This window comes from Rousettus aegyptiacus, unplaced genomic scaffold, assembly GCF_014176215.1.
Source record: "Rousettus aegyptiacus isolate mRouAeg1 unplaced genomic scaffold, mRouAeg1.p scaffold_m13_p_1, whole genome shotgun sequence".
NCBI classification, from domain to species: Eukaryota; Metazoa; Chordata; class Mammalia; order Chiroptera; family Pteropodidae; genus Rousettus; species Rousettus aegyptiacus.
Window position 1 is genome coordinate 151,859,969 of NW_023416284.1, and position 26,874 is coordinate 151,886,842.

The 26,874-nt window shown below is 35.6% G+C and overlaps 1 protein-coding gene across 1 annotated transcript in view; it reads right to left on the minus strand.

Moving 5' to 3' along the window:
* Window positions 1-10,111: 10,111 nt before the first annotated feature.
* Window positions 10,112-26,874, minus strand: part of MAN1A1 (mannosidase alpha class 1A member 1) — a 142,811-nt gene continuing 126,048 nt past the window's right edge. The window contains exons 9-13 of the mRNA XM_016153805.2: window positions 24,541-24,656; window positions 20,387-20,606; window positions 19,598-19,770; window positions 12,703-12,818; window positions 10,112-12,328 (exon numbers count right to left, since the gene is read on the minus strand). Of these exons, the coding sequence (XP_016009291.1) occupies window positions 12,202-12,328; window positions 12,703-12,818; window positions 19,598-19,770; window positions 20,387-20,606; window positions 24,541-24,656 (752 nt within the window). The 3' untranslated portion in view covers window positions 10,112-12,201. The remainder of the gene's footprint in view (window positions 12,329-12,702; window positions 12,819-19,597; window positions 19,771-20,386; window positions 20,607-24,540; window positions 24,657-26,874) is intronic.

Sequence of the window (26,874 nt, forward strand, 5' to 3'; positions counted from 1 at the left end):
TACATTTTAAGAAAGCCGATTACTTGTTTGTTTCTTGTTATAAACTGATTATAGAACATTAATGTTCATTAATGTACTGAATGAGATCTCATATCTTTTGCACCATATAGTGGAAATAACACCAGACAGCACTTTGCCAGGATAGGTTATAAAGGATGCCTGCTGCAATCACACTCTCATGTGTGATTATGGAAGTAGATAACCACTCAAAAATAATTTATGAGCTTGCTAATTCTTCCCCCCACCCCGTGTGCCTTCAGCAGTAAAATACAACTCTGATATGGTAAGCTCTCATGAGTGTTGTCCAAATGAAATTCTTAGAGTTGGGCAGATAATAACTTATGAAAGGGATAACTTTGTCCCAGCATATGGCTAAAGGAAAGCGAGACTTCTGGTTAACATTGGGGAAGAAAATAGGGAATGGGAGGAACTAGGAATTGAAGAAGTAGACTTCTGTCTGAGAGAAGGGCAGGGAAATATCTATTTTCTATTTTGAAAAATAGCATCTGAGCTCAGTATAATTAAATTTGAACCAGTGCATTCATTCAAAAATCCGCAATAAAGAAAGGCCTCTCAATATACATATTTGCTGAATGCCTAAAGAGTAGGTGCCATCTAGTGATATGAATTGAACTTAGAAGGAAAAAAAAAACAACAGAAATTATATTCATACTGTCTTAGTCCATTTAGGCTGCTATAACAATATCATAGACTCACTTATAAACAACAGAAATTTATTTCTCATAGTTCTGGAGGCTGAGAAGTCCAAGATCAAAGTGCTGGCAGATTCAGTGTCTTGTGAGGGCAGGATTCTTGGTTCATAGTCTTTTGCTGTGTCCTCATGTGGTAAGAGGGTCTCTTTCATGAGGACACTAACCCCATTTGTGAGCTTGGGATTAGGGCCCTACCTCTAAATACCACCACACTGGGAATTAGTTTTCAACATATGAATTTTAGGAAAATGCTTATTATATACTATGAGCTAGAGTCAAATATAAATAAGAATCAGTATAATATTTTTCTATAAAAAGGGAAATATAACTTACATGTTGTTTTCCAGTCAATCAATTTTGAATTTTAAAGTTGTTCCACTTTATCTCCGAGTACTGAAAATTTATTTCAACCAGTCTTCTAAATGGGATATTTTGGTTATTTCAGTTTTTACAGATAACACAGAGTAGCGACAAGTAGCTGAAAATAAATTAGCAAAATTGAGCAAATCTCCTCTACCATTTCTGAGAAAAATAAAAGACAGAACAAAGCCTACATTCTGGACCCACAAAATACTGCAAAATAACTCCATGCCACAACAAAATTATCAAACTTGGCAACAGTGACTGGGGATGTTAATTTCTGACCAGTTTATAATGTAGATAGACTTATATTTATCCAATCTGTGAAGTTAAATTGTTTTCGACAGAATGTTTTCGTCTAAATCATTAGTAGAGAGAAATAAAGTGGCAACAAATAATTGCAATATAACAAAACAAAGAGGAGGAAGACAGGAAAATTCTGAGGTCACATTTGAACTGGGCTTAGAAGAATAGGCTTTGTCATCTAAACCCAGTGAGGAATCCAGAACAAAATGACTCTAAATGTCTGTTCTTTAAGTAATTTAAAAAAATCAAGATATTCTACGCTGGCAAGTAGTACTCTTAAACAAATAGAGTCATAGTCTTTAAAAAAATCTAAATTCTCTCCTTCACATGATCATTTAGCTTTCATCATTTTTATGCTCCACTAAGAAGGATATAAAATTGGCTGATGTATTTGGGATGACAGATAAAGGATTAGAAAGTGCTACTATCAATCATGTGAATATTTGGAGTTAAGATCAACTGTGATCTAAAGCAGATAGGCCAAAGTTTAATCATTGACATCTAAAATGATCATTTTGATGGCTATGCCTTCTGCAGGTTTTATTTTAGGCCTGTCTGTCCTATTCTCTGACAAATGCTCATGGACTCACAGATTTCCTTCTTTCAAGCCCATTATTTGACTGAAAGCACTTGTTAAAGTTTTTTGAACTTTTATGGATGGGTAGATGTGGCTTCTTACCAGGAAGTTCACTAGTGAGATATGAAAACTCAAAAATATGCCCAATATTTTTGCTGTGTAGCTTAGACATGATACATAGATCATTGCAATCAAGGCTCTTTGAGAGTTTCTAGCATTTGGCAGTCCTAAAGGCTTATTTTTTCAATGAAGATCTCTCAAGCTAAACAGAGGTCCTAGCTATTGTCGCTTTTGCCAGGCACTTACCTGTTTTCTCTCATATCTATTTCCTAAACTTGGCCTGGTTCTGAAGCTCAGGGAGCTACATTTCTCAGACTCCCTTGCCCTATTTTCCTTGTTGACCAATGGGAGGCATTTGTAGAAGATTGGTAAGTAGGAGACAGAGAGAAGTCAGGATATTCCTCCCATTCGCTGAGCTTCTAGTGATGTCTTAAGCAGTTGCAGCATCACCTTCATGATACTAGCTCCTGCTGGATTATTCCTTCCTTCTGTTATCTCACTTCCTGTTGAGAAGTCCTCCATTGTAGACTAGCTCATGCTCTGGCCATTGCTGGTCTCTGGTAACATTACCTCCACTTGTGTATTTTCATCTTATGTTCCAGATAGTGGCATCCTGCAATTGCTAATTTCTAAATTGCCCTCAGACTTCACCATCCTGTTTGGTGTCTTAATCATCAGAATCACAGATAAAAGAAGGTTTACCTGAGTTGCCTTTGAGATGTGGGACACATCAGCAGTTAACCAAAGGTCTCAGGGCAGTTTCTATGTGTACTGGGGGATGGCCAAGTGACCTCTGCCCAGTGGAGTAGTAATTGACATTTGATCTTGGATTTCCATCTCAGGAGGACAAATGGGCTTCACCCACCCCCCGACACCCCTTCTACCTCCCCCACCCCCCCGCTTCTGGTTCTTAACAGAAATATCATGGTCAAAAAATCATGTAACATATCTGCAGAGTGGGGCACATGTGTCTCAGTTTTCCCTTTAGAATAAAACATTTATTTTAGAGAGTATTCGTGATACATTTTAAACAAAAACTCTTCTACAGTTAATCAATAGATAAAGACTCTGGAGAAGTCTTTGCTCTTGCCTGGACGTGCTGAAACTCCTATTTAAAGAATGAGCAGTGTACATGAGCCAAGAATGCTTTTTGGTTTGGCAGTCTTTATCTGATCTTTGGGAGAGGTTAAAAGCCCAGATACACAATGTGGAAATTTTGAAACTTTTCCTTAATGTAATCATCATTGTGTGAAGGGGATAAGAAAGAAGAAAACAATCTATCCTTTCTTAAGCTGCAAAAATAAATATAAGATCTGGTTAAAATTCAGTATATTTATTCACCTTTTAATCATGGTTTTGATATACTATATGATTTTTATCTAGTGTTTAAAGAAATCCTGTATATTGGTTTATAATCGTGACAAATGTCACTTTTAGATTTTCAGGGGATTGATTTACCTCTCTGATATCCTTTGTTTTCCTTTCTCTGTTTTGTGCTCGTTTATATTAACATCTCTTCTAGAAGTTAGAGACAAGAAGGTAAGGTGGAGGAGGGTGAAAATTCTAATCAGTCATTTTTGTCACCTGTTAAAATGGTTGAAGAAAGGCATCTTGGGAAAAGGAAGCTGAACTTATTAGAAAGAATATAATAATGTAATTATTACTGGATTTGCTTTAATCCTAGAGTTTTTTATCCTATTACTAGAGAGAATTACAGAAAGGCTGAAATCACCACGATGGAATTCTTTATCATTTGCAGCACTGAAAGTGTCCTTCAAGTATTTCATTGCCCAGAAGAAGCCAACACCTCATTTGTGGGCATGCCAGTGAGCAGCTCTTATCTATGATGGCTAAAACAAACAAACAAACAAATGAACAAACAAAGCCTTATCCCCACAAACAAAATAACAAGTCAAACCCTAAGGCCATTGAGAGTATCTGATGTATCTGTTCATCCTAAGCAACAGCATGTAGTTCGGAAGCAGTTAAAATGGAGGGACACAGCTTAGACTGGATTTTTCCTGAGACGATCGATGTATTTTGAATACACTAAATGTTGAGAAAAGTGTCCTACTTTCAGTGAGTTTGGTTTTGCAAGTACAGTGATGAAAACTTTCCAATGACAGCTTATAATTAGGTATCTTACAGTTAAGGTAAACACTAGGTTATCCACTAAAAATAAAATCTGTATTCAATTTTGCAGGTAGATGAACCACTCTGCGTTATTAAGGCCTAGTAGAGGCTGTGTTCTGTTGCAGGCAAAGAAAGACGAAAATTATGTCTATATTTTTTGAACAAAGGTTTGAGACTTTTTCTCCATTTTGTAACAATTTGTTCACTCTTTACTAAATACTCTCTTAGTGCCTCCCGTACGCAGGATGGAGGGTGGTGCAACTGGGTTGAATATGTCAGATAATATGCCAGATGCCATATTAAGTCCTGTATTTATATTAATGAATCAGCTTTGGCACTTTCCTTTTGAAATTTTATTAATTTTTGGTGCATATTTGTCTTTTTTTCTAGTCTTTAACTATAAAAGTAAGAGGCAAGTCTAACTTGCTCCATGCTGAATCTCTAGGTCCCAGGATAGTGTCTGGAACATTCTTGGTACTTAGTAAATATTAGTGCAATGAATGAATGAGTGAAAACTAATAATGACATCATAGTGTGATGCATGTAAATAGGAGTTTGCATAAAGTTCTTAAGATACCCAGAAGCAGCATGAAAGAACTGGGGGACAAGAGAGGCAGACAGGTCCCAGATGTGTAAATTGAGACTTAAAAAAAGTAGGCATTTTCTATAAAGAGGAGAAGACTGGAAGGGCCACTTCATGCAGAGTGCAAGAAAGTAATGTGCAGCAAGAGGGCGGCATTCCAGGGGAGGGAAGGGGGACCCTAGGTACTTAGGCAGAATCTAGGAGCAGAACTGCAAGCCCCTCTTCAGAAGCTAACAGCCTTACATTCCTGTGGGAAGACCAGAAGAATATATACTGTGAAACATTTTAATTTGGTATTTTTACTAAAGAACCAGATTTTTGGAATTAGGGGAGAATTTGTGTCCGAGATTCTGTAAAAACCAAGGGGTTTCTTTTGGAGAGGGGGAATGGGGAAGGGTTAAATGAACTTTCAATCAAAATCACTTAATACGTTTTTCTTTGGATGGGATTAGTTTTCAGTCACTACAAGTGATTTTCAAACACATAAGCTGATTTTGGAGGCAATATTAGCTCTTTCAGAAGTTATTTCCACAGTCCATCCCAGTTCATAAAATTAATTTTGTGGGTTTCCAAAGCTACTCCGGGATGAAAACTACAGTTTAAAAGGAGTTCTTAATTTGCAGTCACTGTTTTATTTTCACTGGATTATTTCAATACACCAGTAACAATTGCTTACAGTGTTCTTACCAGTGCAACAATCATGCAAGTTGATCCCTATTCTACAAATGCTAGAAGGAAACCTCTTATTCTTCAGTAAAAAAAAAATAAATAAATAAGTGAAAAAGTCTTCAATTAGTTCACAATCCAGATGCGAAGAAAGAGCTGAATATTTTTCTTCTCATGTCAGAAAATAAATGCTAAACTCCGACCTTGCAAGATGAGCAATAACATGTGTTTGAAGCAGTCTGATTGACAGACGGCGTCCCAAAACCCGAGGGTAGTTGGCAACAGCAAGCAAAATAATAACAAATGTGTTGTCATAACAAATCAAGCTGGTGACTTCCCAAGGTCGAGGAGAAAGGATTCTTTCACAGGATGTGAGCTGGAATTAGGGGCTGGAACTCGGGGGTTGAAGGCAAGATCCTGCCAGGTATAGAACTAAGAACTTTTACATATATTAGCAATTTCAATCCTCAGGAAGTAGGTACAATTACTCCCATTTTGTAGATGAGGAAATCAAAGTTTTTCTGTCTTATAGTTGGGATGTGGTGGAAAATCCATGGTTTCTGGACTGCTGTTTTTTGCTCCAGCATCCACAACAGACGCCACTCAGGTCTTAGCCTAATGGCTGCACCTGGGCTAATAGCTCCTCCCATTTACAGATGAAGAAACAGATGTGAAGACATGAGTGCTTGTTCCAAATCACACAGGAAGTGAGTAACAGAGCTAAGTTCAGAACTCAGTTGTCTTGATTCCTATTGAAGTCCACTTCCCATCATCTGAACTGCACCTACTTTCTACTCCTTCTATACTGCATATCATACAAAGAGACTAGAGGGTCTTACTCTATTATAATGGTGGCATTTAAAATGTATGTAATTTTGCTGTTCCTGGCTAAGACTACATAAGTCACAAAGTTATCAATTTGACAATATCAACCTAGGAGTGTGAATAGTAGTGAAAAGTATTTAGGGTTTATTTAACTAGTGAGGTTATTGAATGGAAGAATGGTGATGACATTTTGCACAAAGAAGGAAGAGACTTAATTTGTTCTCCTTCTCTTGCTAAATAAAGGCCTTGAGTCACAACAAGCTATGCAGTTATGTCCATGGATCGAGACCAATAGCATTGTGCTGCCTTGAAAGGTGATTCTAAGTTAACGTGTTTTCACTTTCCACAAAGAACTCCAAAAGAGTTGGAAAGTCAGGAATAAAGTTCCCAAAGATGTTGTAAATGAGGGTCATTTACTTGTCTCTCCTAAGGAATTAAAAAAACAAAATACCATAGAACAAACAAAAAAAAATTCTCAGGTGCCAGCCATTTTGAAAAATGCAATCTGAAAAGCAGTACATTTTATGGCCTTGTTTGCAGAATTATGAATTAATATGGGTTCACAGCCCAAGGCCAAAATATCCCAGTATGTGGAAAAGTTTTTTAAAAAGCTATACATCTATTACTACTTTCAAAGCTTTCATGGTAATTTGCATGCACTGGGGAATTAAATGGATCTGTGACACAAATACACGCTAATTTATTCAGTAAGTAATGGCATGTTTTAAGGGGATTCAAAGTGATCATAATAATGGCAAGCCAACAAGTCTTTGACAATTAGCATTGCAATGAATGCAAAAACACAGGGAATAAGGGATGGAAATGAAGGTGCTTCTCAGAGGTCATTTCCAAGAATATCTTATATATTTACATGACACATGGACAAACTAGGAATTTTGTGTAGTCTGTGTGAGTGGCAGTCATCATGTTCAAGCTCAACAAGAACAGAAGAAACAATTTGAGAACTGACTTTAAGAGCAGCTATTGGGAGAAGAAAGAAAATGAAACAGTAACTGAATAAAAACAGGGGCAATTGAAGTTAATACTTTCAAGATTGCTCAGTAAGAAAGAATTATGTTTAAAAATCCAATGCGACTCTTTCTAAAAGATTTAGGTGTGTGGCTTATTGCTCAGAAATGCTTTTGTAAAAGGATAACTCCATGTTTCCAAAGTGATCCAAATTATGTTTCAAGTTATTGTACTTAAACCTTGAAGTATAAATAAAAATACAGAAAAAAGGTACATATGCTTTTCATGACTTGCTAATTAATTTGTTATTTCTTCTGTTATCTTCACTTACCTGTAACATAAAATCGTGGTTCTCAACTTTAATATTCCAGGGCCCCATTACAATTTTGATTTGTTAAATTTGGGGACTGCTCTGGTATCTGCATTTTAATAAGACTTACAAGAAATTCTCATATAGGTCAACTGGAGAAATACAGACTTAGATCAACTTTCATGGGTGAACTCTGAATTTGCACCTTTATTATGGAGTAGTTGGATATAATACGTGCTCTCATTTTTTTTTTTTTTTTTAGCGTAAATCTTACCAAATCTCTCTGTCTGGCAGCACAGAGCCAGGAGAGAAAACAGTTCTTGATGTTAGGAAAATCCCATTTCCTCATATTTAAAATAAGCGTTGGATTAAATGCCGTCTAGACTCCTATGTAGTTCTAATACTTCATATGCATGTCTGATGTCTGGCAAATATTTCTTGACGATTATGACTCATGTGTTGGCCGGTGTGGATGGAATGGGCCAGGAAAAACATAAATCAGTCTTTGGGCCATGAAATCAAGAATTAAATAAGATTCTCCTCCCCACTCTCATATTTCAGATATAACCTAGGGAGCTAGAATGGCAATTAAAATTTAAGGAACTGTCTACATGCAATCAGAAGTTAAATGTATTGATTGTCAAGCTGCCGTCTCTCCGTGGACAGTTGATGATTAGTATAAATACAAATTATGTTTAGAATACTTTTTACTAATTCTGCCACCAATAAACTAAACACAGCTGACATCATTTGTATTACAAATAATTGAATTCAGAAGGTTACCATTTGACTAGCTCTATGTTAAATGAAAAACCAATTCTTTTGTGGATGCTGTAGAAGTTTTTTTTTTTGTTTTTGTTTTTGTTTTTGTTTTTTTGTATAGGACAGGGACTGTGACATTAAGTCATAGAAAATGATAGTAGGCTATTCAATAGTAATACTGAAAATATATTAGAGAAATCATGATTTACATTTCTTTGGTGTACATTTTACAGAAGGCTATACATGATATAAGTGGTTTCAAAAAAACTGCTTGAGAGATGATTCCAGTCACAAATACAAATTTACTTCTTATTTCCTTAAAAACAACTACAAGTAGTAAAAAAAAAAAAATGCTCATTATTATTTATTTAAAATAACTGCATGTTATGTAATACTGGTACTTAATATTTCAAAAAAAATGTACTGCTTATTAAGAGACACTTGCAAATAGCTGTAGCAAAGCCTGAGTATAAAGTGGAGCCTCCCTCATTCATTCATTCATTCATTCATTCATTCATTCATTCACCTGTTCACCAAACATTCAATGTGTGCCACCAAGTGCTAGATGCTGCTCTAGGCACTGGATATGTATGGGGGGAGAAGGGGGAATGAGAACTTTGTGTTCTCATGAGGCTTAATTTTAAGTGGTTAGATAGACAACAAACAAATAAAGAAATGAATATATAATCTAACAAATGCTAAGCAGAAAATAAGAGTAAGAAACAAAGGGAGATAGGAAGTTTTATATTGATTTGTCAAAAAAAGCCATTTTTGGTAAGGTGCCAATTGAACGGATCCCTGGAACTGAGGAATGAGCCATAAAAGAATTGGGAAAAAAGAGTTCCAGGCAGTGAGAACAGAAACCAAAAAGTCTAAGTAAGTACAACATGATATGAGAAACTCAGGCTTTTTCAACAATATTGGAAGCTCTCCTGTAGCTTACGATCTTTCTTTTCCACTAAGTCTCTTTGACCACTCAATCCTAGTGACTTCCTGCTCCCCTCAACAGCAGAATTTAACTTGTCATTTAAAACAACTAAAAGTGGTTTTGTTTTGTTTTGGTGGTAGGATGAGTTTGATCTCTTCGATTGTAAACTTAAGAACAAGGATCATACTTGATGCTATTTCTGACACCAATTCTTCACCTCCATCCTATATGCCTTGGTATTAAACTTATGTCAGATTCTTAATAAAGGTATTTGATTAACCAAAGGCTGTGTATACAAAGATTATTTGCAAATTAAAGTTCTTAATGGGAAATGTTTCCTTGTCAGGATACCCTGGGTGTTGTATAGAATAATTATTAAGATCTAATATTTCCATTTGCAACTATAAAAATTCACCCCTACATATACAAAAGCTTACTTAAAAGAAGAAAAACATAACAAATGAGGAGATATATTAAAATGCTTTATTCACAATAAAGAAATTTTACAAATATAGTTTTTAAAAATTATGTGTAATCTATTATGTTTCTCATAACATTAAAGATTTATATAAAGTTGGAAATGACAGAATGGGCTTACATACAAATCAAAAACAATCAATGTAAAGAATGAGCAATACATATGAAGGAGTTATGACAAACATTGAGTTCTGTAAATTGCCATATGATTTATATGTGTAATATTAATTGCACAAAGTATACCAAAAACATAAGCAGAAACACAAAAAATTAAGTGCTATTTTAATTATTCTCTTTTCAGGCGAAACTGCTGAAAATGAAAGGAAGACACTGTCTATCTAAGGATTTCAGTTGTTTAAAATAATTAACATAAAATAGAACTTTAATTAAATTACATCATTATAGTATTAATCTCTTAATTCATTTACATTTTTGGTGTTTTGAGATTTATGTTAAAAAATTCAAGTTCTAGAATGAGAAAAACTTTATTCTTTCCATTGGCAGAGCAACGGGTAGTGCAATCTTTTTGCCTACTTATGCCAGGATACTAACGGTACATTATAGTGCACTGGGTACATAAACCTGATATTAAAATCCCATCTTCTACAGAAATACATATCAGCTTTGTGCTCTTTCAAATCGAATTGGAAATCAAAGAAAATTAACTTAAAATCAAAACTACATACGAAATTGTAATCTAAATACATGTGGTCCAATTTTGGCAATAATCTTTTTGCCTTTGAGTCCTGGAAAAAGGACTTCATCATCCATTCATTTCATAAAGTGTCTGAAGATATGAGTGGAAGATATTCTGGGTCTCGAAACATATTAACATGAAAATAATGATGTACTAAAGGATCTTTTTCATTTACTAATTTTATTAATTTATTCTTTGACATATACCAATGTACAATAGTGAAAAAAAGGACAGGGCACACCAGGTGGTCCTTTCAGACAAGGAAAATCTTTTGAAACACTTTCGAAAGCTGAAATAGCTAAATTAAGACTATTGAGATCCAAGAAAATAACTGTCTTAAAAAATATCCATGAGCCATGAAATTGTTAATATTGGATAGTTTTTAAACTACAAATGAAACCATTTCATATGCTTCAGCTTAAACCTCGGGATTGCACTGATCTATTTGATCACTGTAGGTTGAAAATGCAGGTGGTTAAAGTCTTTGTACCTCAGAATATGCATCATCATATTAGCCATTTCATGGGACTGTATATAAAATATGAACCAATAGGATAAGAAAACACAAATTGTTGCCAAATCTATTCTTGGGAAAACTACTCACATCTTAAAACAATGCTTTGAAGAATCATATAACAGTGTCGAATTCTATATATTGGTTCTAAGCTGGAATCTCTATGTTGAATTTAACCTGACAAAACATACTATACTCTTATTTGGCATAAAAGTGTATTAGATTTTCCTCAATTGACTATGAATAGAAATATTGGCAAAGCTTTCAGAGTTAAATCCCGCTTTCATAAACTGAAATGAAAAAATGTGCTACATTTCAGAAAGGTCTTTTTTCAAATCTGAAAAATCTGAACCAAATGTAATACTTTCTGTCAAGCAAAAAAAGTTAAAGATGAAATGCAAACTAAAAATCATATGAAATACTCACTGTCTCTTTAGAGAGACCCAATTTCTTTTATTCGGTAAAAAGCGAAAGCTAACCTACTAAAAGTGATACTATTTCCCTTAAAAATATAAAATTCAGTAATAGTGGAGATGTGCAAAACTTGAAAACTCACTTTGCTATGTGGTGGAGAACAGAAGAAATTAACTAGTACATGATCCAGAAATGACAGGGCATTTGAAGTAAAATCCGAGAACTAATTCACAAATCAGGAAACACTAATATAATTAACCAACATAAATATACTATGGTTCCAATGAAATGAGGTCAATATGCAATGATCCTTTGGGATGACATTCTAATTTGAATTAAAATATGAGTGAAGTATTTCAGAAGATATTCTATCAAGTAATGATAGACCCGCATAAGGAGGCTGTCACAGTTATAAGATCTGTCTCTGGTGGATAGACAAACCATATTAACATGAAATTGAAAAGGAAAAAGCATTTTTAATATTTAATTTATTAATTATGGCTTTTTGCAACATGGCAAAACATTACAGCTTAAAGCAGACATCATCTCCTCATAGAGGAGAAAAAAGTTTTGCAGTCAAACCAAAATTGTAATTAAGAGGTCATTGGTATACCATTCTAGTCAGTTTAATAAAAATGATTTTATATTCCTTTATGAACTCCAGAGATAATACATTACTTAAAATAAAAGAGCCTGTGGTCTACTGACTGAAAAATAAAAGGTGCCATAAGAAATTTAGGTCCAACTAAGCCTATAATAATCAACATAAAAGACTGCAAAACGATTTTAGAACTTGGAATAATCACAGACCTAGTAAGAAAAATCATCATGTGCCTGAATATCAGAAAAGGAATTATTAAGGTATGCAGTGAAGGGAATGGAGTAGAGTAAATTATAAAACGTCTTTTTATTTTTCATTGACTTCAACTTCCTTTCTATTTGGAGAGAGTACAGGGAGAAGATGTGCCTCGGTATTGAAGATCCAATGTTCCAGGGGAAGAAGATCATCATCAGAAAATATTAGGTACAAATATCTGGAGAGAGCGACATGAGTATATGAGGCAGTGAAACCACAAAGGCACAGCAACAAACATTGATATCTGCATTCATCTTAAGGAGGGTCATGGACAATAGTCAAGTATAGCAAAACCCCAAGGGAATAAACTCATTAATGCGGAGTGAAGAAGCTACTCTGCTTCGGTATTAGTATATGAGACTGTCAAAGCAGTCCCAAGGCATCAAACTTACACAATGACTGAAATCACACGTGCATTATTGCCATGCATGTAGAATGGCATTCAGAGGCAGCATATTTGATAGTGTTTGAATGACTTCGTGACAAAGATATCCACAAAGAAGATCTTTCCAGGTATGTCAGCCACATACTTTTAGAATAATTTTTACTTACTTTAGTGTCTCTGCCAGAAAGAAACTCTGCTGCACATCATCATAACTGTTATATTTGAGGTAAACATCCCTTAGGCCTGAATAGCCTCCGTTCACTCTGCAGTGATTTTCCAGAGCCTAAGTTACACAGAAGGGAAAAAAGTGGCCACAGTTCAATAGACTGATTGTCACTAATTTTTGCTATTAGATTGTCAAATTAAAAAAAAAAAAAAAAGAGGATTCAAGTCAAATGATAGATTATAACAGTTTTAGGTGAAAATTTTAAAAGCTATACAGTATAAATGCAAATAGTATATGAAGAGTTAAAGCAGGGGTCCCGACCACTGGGGCCGCAGATTGGTACCGGTCTGTGGCCTATTAGGAACCAGGCCACACAGCTGGAGGTGAGCAGCAGGAGAGCGACTGTAGCTTCATCTGGATTTGCAGCCGCTCCCCAGCACTAGCATCACCACCTCAGCTCCACCTGAGATCATCAGGCACTAGATTCTCATAGGACCACTGGTCCCTGGTGCCAAAAAGGTTGGGGACTGCTGAGTTAAAGGACATATGGACAACAAACATATCTTCTCTCACCTAACTGGAAACATTTCTACATTTAGTTTTTGAATACTTTTTCAGTGATTTTTTCCATATCCTCCTATAATTTAGAGATTATTAGAAAGACTATTCATGTCAAATGGGATTGTAAACCACTGGTTGAGAAAGTAAAGTGTAAAGGACCAAAAACAGTTGCTACTATAATCAGAAGATCTTACTTCTTAAAAAATGATTGTGGAGTACTAATTAATGATATTGGTGGCAGAGATAAAGGAAGAAAAGGAAAGCAGTGAAAAAAATGTGGCTTGCATCTGTTTCTAAAATATATTTTTCTTTAGTCTGGGCTAGAAGATGGGATGAATCCACTGGTAACTATCTAGAGAGAAAATATCTTACATTCATGTAATTGTCTGACTATAATGAGTATCTGGAATAGAGATGGGTTGGGGAGCGTGGGAACGAAAATTTAAGTAACAACCTAAAATAACTTGCCTTCCATTTTGTCAGCTGCCACCAACTTAACTGCTCTTTGTATTTTGAAATTACATTGGCTGCTTTGCTCATTACCAGGTCTATTCATCTTTAGCAAAGTTATTTTCTACTCACCATATCTTACTAATCCTATTAACTATATGATCAGAGAAAAATTACCATCTGAAATCTGGTTCTAATTCATAGAATGTGGACCAAAAAAAAAAAAAAAAGACTTTAAGACAAAAACCCCTAATACATATAACGAAATAAAGAAAACATAGAAAACGTTAACAAGATAAAGTTATTCTTAGGTTCTCATGTCATTTAAATTTATTTTTCAGCTTCTTCCTATGAATCACAACCCTGTCCCTCTTTTTTACATGCATAATTACACTCCATTTTTCTCCCATTGAGCCCAACTATCAAAAAGATGCAGAGTATAGACCTTGCCATATTAGGTGAGAAAAAAAATCTTTATTGGCTAGGAAGAGGTTTTGAAGGAAAACACATCTCTAAGAATGCAGAGCCCAGAAAAGAGGAGAGAAAAAGCAAATCCCGTGAGGAAGGACATGGCGCTGAGCTCTCAGCTTCCATCTGCAGATACTGATAATGAGCAAATTGATTTTTGCGAACCAGGACTGGAAGGCAGAAAGGACAGAGCACGGGATCATGAGGAGAAGCCTTTAATTACCAGGTTAAAGAAAGTCTAACTGGCAGCCTACATGTATAAAGAAAATGTCTTATGATTTCGTACTTTTTAAAAGCTCCCGGGAAAATAAGATCAACTTAAAAAAAAAAAAAAAAAGCTTTGATTATATTCTTAGTTGCAGACAATGAACCAAGTAGGGGAAAGCCTAGCAGAAAGGAACTTTTAGGTCCAGTTATTACTTTTTCTTCCTTCTTTTTTTTGATCAAAGTTCTTTTTAGTAAAAACTCAAATACTAGATACACTGGAGTAGGATAAAAATGATTTGTAAAAACAGAAAAAATTGGGATTTAGAAAAAATAGGCACGTTTATTATTATGGAATGTGACAGAATCCTATTTACAGACATTTCTTAAAAGAGATTTTAACCACAAAACTTTTCTTGGTTTTTCTCTTGAAGTCCTTGGGTAATAAACTAAGGAGAAGGCCAGGCCACCTTCCCTCCCATAGAAATTTCTTCAAGCTCTTAATTTTGTTATAGAAAGAGTTGTTTGTGGGGATTGACAATGCCCAATTGTTTTTCCTCTTTTTGGTTTACCACACTCATTCTTTGTTTCCCATAGTCCTAGTGTGGAGAACCATAGTAGTTGAAGAATGCAATCTAAAGCTTTAGGGGGCTACATCCCGGCTCTAGACTCGCTGACCATGGCCTCAGAGGTTCCCGAACCCAGGCAGTGACCCTTTGCTCGATATGAGGTTGTCGTGAGAGAGTAAAACAAGATGAAGACACTTCATACAGTGACATGGCCTGTCAGGCATTCAGAGAGGCCTAGCTACTTTTATTTTTTCAGGCTTTTGGTAAAATAAAATGCCAAAAAGGCATTTTAAACCTTTAAAAAATAAGAAAACTTTCCAGTTAGGTCTAAATTATAAGATTTTAAGAATGTAAAGTTGGAGACAAGCAGCTCTCCTGGGCCTGGTTTTACAAAATCTCAACAGTGGAAGAAAGTAGCTATGTAGCATGGCTTGATCAGAACATCGTTTTACTACAATCTGTTCTTAGGACTCAGCCTGTAGGCATAGGGACCACCTCGATTTCAGTAAACGCTTACATTATTAGAGTCCCTATGTGACTCTGATGTACTAACAGCAGAGGGAAGGTCAGGAAAATGTTTACCAGGTTAGATAAAGAGCTGATCCGTGGAGATCTTCACGAGTAGACCATGGGGAACAATGCTAATAAGACCGCTAACTGATCCCAAAGGTGGAACCAGGCACAATGGGCTTGTTACAGAGTCTGAAAATAGGGGTAGAGCCTGGGGAGATAGAAGAAGGAACTGGGAAAACAAATCCCTGTCTGAAAGCCAGAATGTCCACATGGAAAAGGTAAGATTTAGGGGACTAGAGAAAAATATCTGTGCAAAAAAAAAAAAAAAAAAAGGAATGTTCCTACAGAATACTTATCTGCTACTGTGGCCCAGCAGAGATATTATATAATCTTTACATACCTATATTTATAGATATTATATAATCTATATTTACCTCCATATATAAATGTATATGTATATCTTACAGTATGAGCTTTGTCAGAATATTAATTACACATATTTGATTGGGAGGAATTTAATAAAGTCTTCATGACATTAGTAAGATAAAGCAAAAGAACTATCCAGGTAGATGTTTTATCTGTTAGGTAAATTCCCAAGTGCTTGAACGCCTGTGATCGATGTCTCTAGTGCTGTATGCTGGATTATATACCTTCGAATCTTGTTTGAAATTGCTATTCAGAAATGTAATTAAGTCACAGAAAGCGGGTTTATCAAGTGATTAGTGAAAGAAGGCTGGGAAGGAAGTGCTAGCCAGAAGATAGAAAGATGGGTAACTAATACTTTACAAACTGTAAGTATGGGTGAGAACAAGCACAGAACAAAAGAGATGTCTCAGTAGTAGCTAATGTAATAGGTAACATCACTGACCATAATTTCAATGTAAGCCAGGGGTTTTATAAATCTACTAAAAGAATATGTTGGACCATAGCCTGTGGGAAATAGCACGAAGAGAGAAGTTCTTGAGCCGCACTGCTCAGCCCTGAAAGACCACAGCTGGAAACCTCAGCATGAGAAGGTGAGGGAAAGGACGAATGAGGGTAGGAATGCTTGGCAGAATGTGCTGTCTTCAGATAACTGAGGACCTGAAATGTAGAAGAGAGAGGGAATTTCTTTCCAGTAACCCCAGAGCACAGGGCATTGTAAATCCTAGTTTCAAAAGAAGTAACTTTCTAACACTTTCAGCTATTAAAAATGCAATGAATTACTTATCAGTAGTATATCCTCTTTTGCTACAAAGTCCTAGAATTGATGAAGAATAGCCATCTGGCAAAGATAAAGAGAGGCGTCTTTCCTTTCAGTGGAAGCTTGGATTAGGTGATTTTTAAGATCCTCTATGTTTTAGTTTGCATTCTCCTGAAAACAGAGCGTAAGACAAGAGTTGGATGCAGGAAGTTTTCTGGGGAGGCGATATTGGGAAGTGAGTGAGTGGGAAGAGAAGGGAGAGGAGCCAGTGAAATACACTGAGCAGATTCCAGCTGTGCGCCATGAGCGCTCACTCCTGCTGGAAACTCTCTGAGGAACTGTGTCAGTTAGCTTGCATCTCAGGATTATTCTTCAAAGAAGGAAGAATTTACATTTCTGTCGTACGTTTCTAACAAGTTCCCAAGTGATGCTCATGTTGTTAGCCTGGGAACCACACTTAGAGAACCACAGGGGTAGGCCCCATCGGACTATGCAGCTGAGGATGGAATCAGTGTACCCTGAGTCGCATGAAGGAGGAAGAGAGGGGGAAGAGAGGAATGAGTTAAGAGTAGACTATTGGTTGCTGACCCCCCAACTGGTGCTCCTCAAACCTCACTGTGCACGAATCATTTGGGGATTTTGTTAAATGCAGATCCTGTTTCAGGAGGTCTGGGTGGGATGGAGCCTCAGATTCTGCATTTCTACCCAGTGATGCGGATGCTGGTGGTGTATGGACCCCACTCTGAAGAAAGAGGCACTTCAGCCTCCTTTCTCTGGTTCTGGCCTCCACTCTCACACAGCTACATGCTACAGTAACTTCCTAACAGAGTTCCCTGCATCTCAGTTGTGAATAGTCCAACTGCCTCCTTAGATCAGTCCACAACACACCCTATCAAAACTACAGAATCCAGTCCAGTCTCCTTGGTTTGGCATCCAATGCCCTTCGAACCTAGTCTCCTGTGTGAATCCTCAATTCCAGTCAGAATCTCTGCACACCAACCGACACACAAACAACCAAAAACAAAACACCAAAAAACAAAAACAAGAAAAACCCGAAACAAAAAGCAAAGAAGAAAGACTGGAATAGTTATCCATCAACCCGGAAGCCTCACTGGTTGGGCGAGGGTCGCCCTGAGGACCATTAACCGCCACACTTTCGCAGACCATAGCCAGCTGCCTGGGAAGAAGCTCTGAGTCAGAGCAGCTGAGAAGCACAGGCACTTGCCGTGACATGCCAGCATGTGAGGGCACTGCCCACTGCATCTGCAGCTGAAATGCAAACACAGGGGGCCAAGGGGATGTGACACAGGAAAACAGTGCTGCCACACCTTCTAAGCCTATGATTTTTGTGCTTTAAAAGAGACAGGAGCCGCCAGCACTCCTCCCTCCCAACTGTATCTCAAGTTCTGCCAGAAGTTACTAGTGGCAAAAACGGGATCCCTGTGTTGTGACACAAGGAAATAATTTTACAGTATATTCTACACTAAAAGTCAGCAATAAATGAAACTCCTAACACATAAAATGAACCTTATTATTCCATAAACAAAAAAAAAAACTCCCCTGAAGAACCAAGCAAATCAAAGCTTCCTGCCCATATGGCAATAGAGATTTACTTAATTTCCATTTCGATCAATCTGTCATACATTTTTCACATTTTAACATCTCTAAAATTGGCATGCTGTTATTTAATTGGTAATGTTATACTTTCTTAGTGGTATATAAAATAATGGTGTTTCTTATTAATTATGGTGTTTTGCATTTGATGAAATGTTATTCCCAATATTTTAAATTTAAACTGATATTTGCATATTAATTATTTTGTTGGCTTATTAAAGACTGAAATAATTCCCTATCACCAGAGCTTAGACAAACTTCAATTTTAATACATTTTTTTAGAGAAAAAAACAAATTTAAAGAAATTGGAACTACTACTGAGTAATCATAATTAGAAAACTTAGCAAAAAATAAAAAAGAGGCCTAAGGAATTGCTATTACTTAAAATGACTGATGACTAATGATAAGACACACACTAAATGAAGAGGGTTAAGAAGCGAGATTCATCAACGGCTTCCTAAGATTAAATTTTACACAAAGGCAATATTCATCTTAAGATTTCCCGAGAGAAGTAATTCCTAATGGTTTTTAAAGACAGCTAACTTTCTAACAAAGAGAATAAGAGAGTGTAATTTAAAGTAGTTGCTTGTTCTTATCCCCTGAATTCCTTCCCACTCCTTTCAGAATAATAGCTCTTAAAATTAGACATTGTTTGATGCGTATCCTGGAGGGTGCCTCTGCCGGCATCCAGCACACATTAGTTTAGGAAGATGATACACCATTTTCAGCAGGAAGAAACCCAAGAGGTGACAAAGATAATTAAAACAGTACACTAGTCAGATGGAGAGCTAATAGATATTCAGAGAAACCTGAGATTAGTGAAGGAATATTCTTGCACAAGTAGTCCTTCTATAGATTCTTCCTAAAACCAAGTAGCTAATTTACTCCAAGTAAAAGTATATGTATTATCATTTCAATGCCCAACAGAAAAAAAAACACCTAGTAGTTTTTGAAATAGATAACAAACAGGGGAAACTATACCCTAGTTGCCTGTAACCCTTTGTGGAATTAAGTGGTTATCACTTCTATAGTCATGGAAAGTTAATTTTATAATATGCCTTTCTAGATATCTCCTTCAATATTTGTCTGTCTATCTATCTATCTATCTATCTATCTATCTATCTATCTATCTATCTATCTATCACTGTGTTAAGGAAAACTGAAGCCAGAGATGTAGGATGACCTAACTGAAAACACTCAGTCTTGAATGGAAAAAAGTCTGGTCAAAGCTTTAAAAGTCATAGAAGAGTTGATAAGCTAGACTTATAGGTATTACTGAACATTTTTTCCTGAGACATTTTTCTATAGGAAACATAAACAAATTAAAACATCACCTCTACGGCTTCCCAGGCCCATTTCCTGTACTTTGGATCATGAGTCAGTCGCCACATGTACATGTAAGTCTCAACAACCTCTGGCCGTAGGATGTAGTATTTTTCATTTTGCCTTGTAGCAATGGCTTCAACACCGCCATCGAATCTGAAAGCTTCTGGTCCCAGTTTCGCAACTAAAAAATATGCAATGGTGACATTGGTTATTGTTCTGGACAGTGCCTAGTGTCTATAACTTAAATGAAACTAGAAAGTACAACATTTAAAAAAGGTGCCAAGTCATTTCAAGGAACAGTTATAAACATCACGTGGTAAAAATTACTGAATATATTCTTAAAATTTAGTCATCTAAAAGAGTCCATTTTAGAAAATGATAATGATTTTAATCTTTTTTTGCTTCAAATTCCTATTTTATAAGAAGGAAGCCAGACTCAATCTATTTCATGGAGATACTGGGAAGATTAATAATAGTTTACAAAAAAATACTAGGTTTCTTTTGCACTGGGACAGAAACTGTTACCTAATGTTATTTATCTAAACACAGAATCAATCAATTAGATTGTCTTAATCCTTTATGGCTTGGATCTTTGTTTCTTGGCAAACTGAGGGTAAATATTTTTTACCTAAAAAAGCAATGCCTCAAACTAAAAACATAAATTCCTTAAGATAATAATCATGATCATCAAGTTTCATCAGGCACGGTGGATAGTTTTTTGAGGGCAGCAACAACAAAAAAAATGAATGAAGTATAAGCATGTGGGAATAGATTATAAGTGAATAGCATGTACTCACATGTGCGATTATAAGATTCATGACAGGTACGGGCAATCTCAGCCCCAAGCTGAAGGTAGTGCTGGGTCAGGCCTGCGGGAGCGTCGTCTGCCCCGAGAGCAAACATGCCTCCAGCAAAGCAGGTCAGATGGCCCATCTTGTGTTCTAGAAGGCCCCCTTTCCATTCTGCGATGTATGTCAGTCCCTTACTAGACTTGCGGATCAAGTGAGTCTCAATTGCCTGAAAATGCAGAACATTTTCAACATTTGTAATCTCTTCTCAAATTTATACTACCAACACCGCCCCTCCCCCCAACATTAAAGCAAAGGATAAAACATTACTCACAATTTAAATTTGGTGTTACAAATTCAATTCGATCTGAAATTGTATATTACTGCTTTGTGCCTCTAGCCTATGCCTTATTATTTTGGTTACTTAGAATGAGTGCTGTTAGGCCAGCTCAGTCAGTTTTGCTTGGTTCTAAAACCAAATACTTGCAGTCTTCATACCCAAACAGCTGTCCCCTAAACCAACTGTGACCACTACACCAGTGACCTGTGTGAGTTGGTCACAGTTGGTTTGGTGCATTTCCACTTTTCACAAATGGAGAAACAACAGAAAGCACAGGCCCTACTGTGGATGAGGCATTGAGCATATCTGTGCATGAAATCGGACTGGTATTTACTCTTCCTTTTGCTTCTTTAGGGTTGGAGTGCTAACAAAACAGAGGGAGGAAGAGGAACTGTTCTCAAGTCAGATTGCTAGGCTTCAGATTCCAGCTCTGATGAACTTTTTTTTCCTATCTGTGAACTTTGTGGGCAGTTTGCTTACTGTATCCCCAAATCTCAGTACCTATATCCATAAAATGGGAACAGTAGCATCTGCTGAGAAAATTGCAACATTTTGTTTCTAAAGTGGTTCATACTGTGACTAGCACCTGATAAAGGTTATTTATCACGTCATTCACATCTCCATGTGGTAACACTTGAACTAAGTTTCCTGCTAATAATTCTACTAAAAAGCACTTTAGTATATAATAAATAAATATATTTAAAACTAATAAAATCTGTAAATCTGAGAGAAATGATAACATTTACAATAAATTATTTATAAGACATCCTTTATTTCTGCCCCAGGACTGTTAATGTTCTTTTACAGTAGACAGAGAAAATAAAATAAGCCTATATTTTAAAAAGCAAAAATAATGTATGTTTGGAATTACTAATTTCCAATTACTGTAACAGGAAATGATTTTTTCCCCTCCAATTACTTCATAGAAGGAAATGGGCTGTGACTGTGTCTATACCTGTTACACTATTAGCAAAAAAGAGGGGTTTTTAGGAAGCACACTTAGGAATAGTAACCATGAATGGTAGCCTTGTGATAGAGAAGAATAAATAAAAATGAATACACAGGCAGGTAAAACTTTTCCTACCTTTATTAGAAGTAAACAAATGAAACCAAGATGGTAAGAAATAAATAAACACAGTACTGTGTTTATTAACTGTGGTTAAGCTAATTTTATTGATGGTCTAGTTATTACATTAATATTTCATTCTTATTTAATGTGACAGAGCATCTTAGCTATTTACACTTCTCATAGCACAAATTGCAATAAAGTCCTTCAAGCAGATACTTGTTCATCACCCAAGAAATTATTCTTTCTACATGGCAAGAGTAATAGCTTTTGAGCATGGATTAGAGAAACATTATTACCCTGTTACGGATGTTGCATAAAGTACTACATTATTTTTGGCGTGATTCTGACTGAGTTGCTACTTCTCAAAATAAACTACAATGAAGTTCCAAGACCTTCAAAGCAATGTTTATGTGGCAATGGGAAAATGTAAATAAATATAAAAGGGGAAAAATAGTCTTAGTGGCCCTAAAAAAATGTTGTCGAACCTATAGAAAATTGACTAGGAAAAAGAATATTGTTTATTTCATGATTTAACCCTTCTGTATTTGAAAAAAAGTAGTTTGATGAAGTCTGTAGAATTCTATTTATCTAATACATCACCTCCCAGGTACCATTCATTCCAATGGTGAGGTGAGCACACATCACTGCGGATTCTTTGTGGTTTCCAGATAAAGCCATCATATCCAATTAAAAGCTCAAAATATTTTATTATTAAAACAACCAAAGAAAATACCACTCTAGAATTAAGTACTTTTCAAAATCCACTTGAAGCTGCAACTGATAAACTGTATCTCTAGGCACTGAAGTGTCCAGAACAATAATGTAAGGGATCCTCTCCTTGATAATAATAATACCTGGAAGTAGACCTAGCACAACTAAATTTTGCTGTGTAAGACATAGCTACTTCTCAAAATCAGAAGTTTAATTGTTCTAGCTTTGCTTTTAAGTTGAAGACACAACTGATTGAAAGTGTTTTTACTATTAAGAGAAACAGGAAACAATTCGATTTCATTTGTTCTTAATGGATTTTCCTGTCAATGGTTTGTCTAAACATAATATGTTAAAAGCTATGTGGGTATATTTCAAGGAATATTTTAAAGTTGCTTTTCCTGGAACATCAAGGTCTCAGGGGTCCACTTCTAAGATTAGAATAATTAAAATGTCGACTAGGATATTAATTTAAAAATGACATAATGGAAACCATACTGTATGGGGAAGAAGTACCTAGGTTAAAACCTGAAATCTCATAGGAATGAAAAAAAGAAAATAAATCTGAAATAGGCCAGGTGGACAGTATCCTTGTAAGCTTTGGTTGTTCATCATGTGCCTTAATAAAGGCTGTGCAAACTGAAAGCCAATGTTCTAATAACTAGGTGTTCTGGTTCCTCTATGTGAAATAGTAGAGTTGTATCTGTTCTATTTAATGAAACTCTCTATTGAAATTTGGAAGGGAACCAATGTATTATTCAATCTGGTCAAGCACACCAAAGCAAGTTGCATTTATATTTAAATAAATTAGCCTATGTCACCAGAGGGACCAATTTTAGAACAATGCCTACATCATTGAAATTACAAATTACTATCTTTTCCCCCTATGAATTACTACTCTCAATTACAAAAAAATTCTAAGCAGTCAAAAGGTCAATTTTCTGATGATGTAGCCATAATTTTACAGCATTATTTGAGATGCCTTGATAATAATTAATATTAAAAAATATGAGTTACCATACAAAATACTTTTATCAATCAAAAAGGTACTTGATTCTGCTAAAAAATTTGTTTCTGAAAAGTTGGTACAAGTTCAAGTATTTTATATAAAATAATTTTGTTTTTTTCTTTTCTTTTTTTTTTTAAGTTTTATTTTCACTTTTGATTGAAGCTTAAATTTGATTAAGGCTTAGTTTACTCTTACACTGGCCATGTCACATAGAGTTTGCTAAGTAGTTACTAACATATTATTAACATACTGCCTGTAAAGAAATATTTACACGTAGTACAGACATTCTATCCACAAATAAGTCCACAGTGGCAAGGTAAAAAGGAACAAGTGTTGACACAAATTTTAGATTGAATTTTGGTTCTACCCTTACTCCTCTTGAGGTTCGGTTCTCTTATTTGGAAAACTGGATGAACAGTATCTAAACTATTGTGAGGAAACAAACAAACAAATATTTTATTTAAAATGTCCACCTAACATACTAAGCACACAGTAGGCAATTCAACAAATATTTGTTCCTTCTCATTCTTCATCCATTATAAAGGACCACTGAAAACTATTAATAACTACCTCTTAAATATTAGTTTGGTTAGTTTGGATTTTTGTTTGAGAGTACTGTCACATATCTCTGGAGGTAAGTTTACTCTGAATGGAGGTAGCCATGAGCATGTCATCTTGGGCAACGTTAACAGTCAATTTTCAGAACTCAATCTGGATTTTTTTTTTTCTCCTCATAATTTTAACTGTGACTGTAAGCAGAGAACTCATACCATTGAAGAAAACTACTTCTTTTTCAGGTATGCAAATCTTAATGGGGGGTTCAAACCATATAAAGAAAACTTAACTGATCTATTAGAACTAAAACATCAAGTATGATCACTATTGTTATAATTATATTAGCGGATACTGAACTCGACCTTGCTGGAAATAATTTGTAATCCACTCATGTAGCATTTGATTTTTTTGTTAAAGCTTGATTAATATGCAAGTTACAAATTAGAGTTAAGTGGCAAAGATGATTTAAATATTGGGTTTACCTGAACAGCGTCAAAATACATCTTCTTAGCTTCTAGATCTTTCTTGTCAGACATTAACCATGCCTTCAGCAAATATTCATAAAAGCTGTCTCCAAGTCCTCCAACTGATACATGATCTGCAAGAAAGGGAAATGCACTTGAGTGATTCAGACTTTAATTCAGATAATGCAGCAAAATCACATCAGCAACTAGGATGCAAAACCCTATGTCAACCGCAACACAGTGTTACATTTAAATTCCAACAAATCTCTTGTTTTCAGAAAGATATTCTGAAACGAGCAGATGTGCTCTTAACTAATGCGATATACTCTAAATAATTACCAGGGTAGTTTTATAAACATGACCATAAAAAATATATAATCTCCCCTAATTCCCAAAATCTGGTTCTTTAGTAAAAATATCAAATTAAAATGTTTCACAGTATATATTCAAATAAAATTTTAATTACTTTGGCTCTCAATAATACGAATTATGTTAAAGTATGAGAATTAGCAAATCATTTTAAAAAGTGGTTTGCAATAAAAAAAGCTCCTCAGCTTCTTGTGGTTTATTATTATTATTACTATTATTATTAGATAGATTTTCTAGCCTTATCAATCTGAAAGGTCAAGATTCTTGCAGGGGGTGGGGAACAGTAAGAAAAAAGATGAGGCTGGGGAAGTTTTTCTTTCTAATACTCCATTCCTAAAGTCCTCCCCCACTCCGTTTATTGTGCCAGATCAACTACATACATTACCAACAGTCTTGCAACTTGTAGGATAAGTATCCTCATTAAAAGTAAGAAAACTGAACATTAGAGAAACTAAATGAGATTACAACCTCAACAAGTGCCATCTAATTCTACCCGCAGGGGGTCTTGCATTTGAATCTGCTTGCTCTCTCCATCATATAATACTAAATATATTTTTTGCTGACTGCTTGAATTAATATTTTCATTTTTCAAGCAAGTTTATCAACAAAGACAGCTGTAATCCATTTGAAATATTGCTAGAGCTTATAGAGAAATTGAGTAATTATAAGATATCCTTATTTTTAAAAATTGAATTTTAAGTTTCATTACCTCAAAACGAATTTTGTATATCTATTTAAAAGAAAATAAAATCAGTATTTACACAGTCATCAAGACAATTTTCTCCTGACACCTATTCAACTAAAAAAAAAAAAAAATTCAGTTCCTTGGTCATATCAGTGCTCAATAGCTACAAGCAGCCCTTGGCTACTGTATTGGTCAGGGAAGACACAGAACATTTCCATCGTGACCCAAAGTTCTAATGGCAGTGCCTCTCCAATCTGTTCCCCACATTAATGCTATATGAATTTAACATATGAATCGGATCATCCCTTATTTGAAGTCTCCTATGGCAAAGACTCAAATCCTGGGTCTCTGGACACCTGGGAGGCCCTGCACATTCTCAGTCTTCAATGTGTCACCAGACCCACTCCACTTGCTCTCTGCCCTCTTGCTAGACATGGCCCTTCCTTCGGTCCCTTAAAATCATCAGGCTCCTTCTCACCTCAAGGATTCTAAAGACATCATTCTCTCTGCCTGAAGTGTGTTCTCTGACTCTCTTCCCCTTAATTAATTCTTACTCATGCTTCATATCTGGGATTAAATGTTGCTTCTCAAAGAAGTCTTTCCTGACCTCCACTAAGTTTCCTCATCATACACTTTAGATAGCACATGTCTATCACAATTGCTGTTTTATAAAATGGCAGAGTTTTTTCTTTTTTTCCCTTCCTTGAGATTCTAACCCAGGAGCAGACCGTTGTTTCCCAGGCCACATGAGCCGCTAGAAAGGATCTTGCACATAGTAGATACTCAGTAAACAATTGATAAACAAAGCAAAATTCTTCTAAGTCAACTTTAGTAAGGACTACACCTATTCAAGCTAAAAGGGCTATATTTTTTTAGTTAAATATGTGATTTTACTATTGTAAAAAATCCAGAATTATAGTTTTAATTTTAATGTAAAATTAGTGTTTTCACAATTCTAAGGCTGGTTCTTAAAATAGCAGTGTTTGAAGTGACCTTTACAATTTCCTAAATAAATCATCACAGAAACCTCTGACATTTACAAATTAAATAGACTATGACCTATCTCATCAATAATAAGCCTGGTTGTTATAAACATGATTGCAGCAGACAAATGCAAGTGATGCATGGAAAAGCAAATCACTGTCCGGTTACTGTCAAAACAACAAGGACTAAATAAAGTAATAGGAAATGATGGCTATGATCCAGACAAGTCCCTCAGAATTAAAGCAATGAGAGTTGAAAACTAACAGCCAGAAGCAGCTTCATTTTCTTCCCCCTTGGGTTATGATTCTATACTG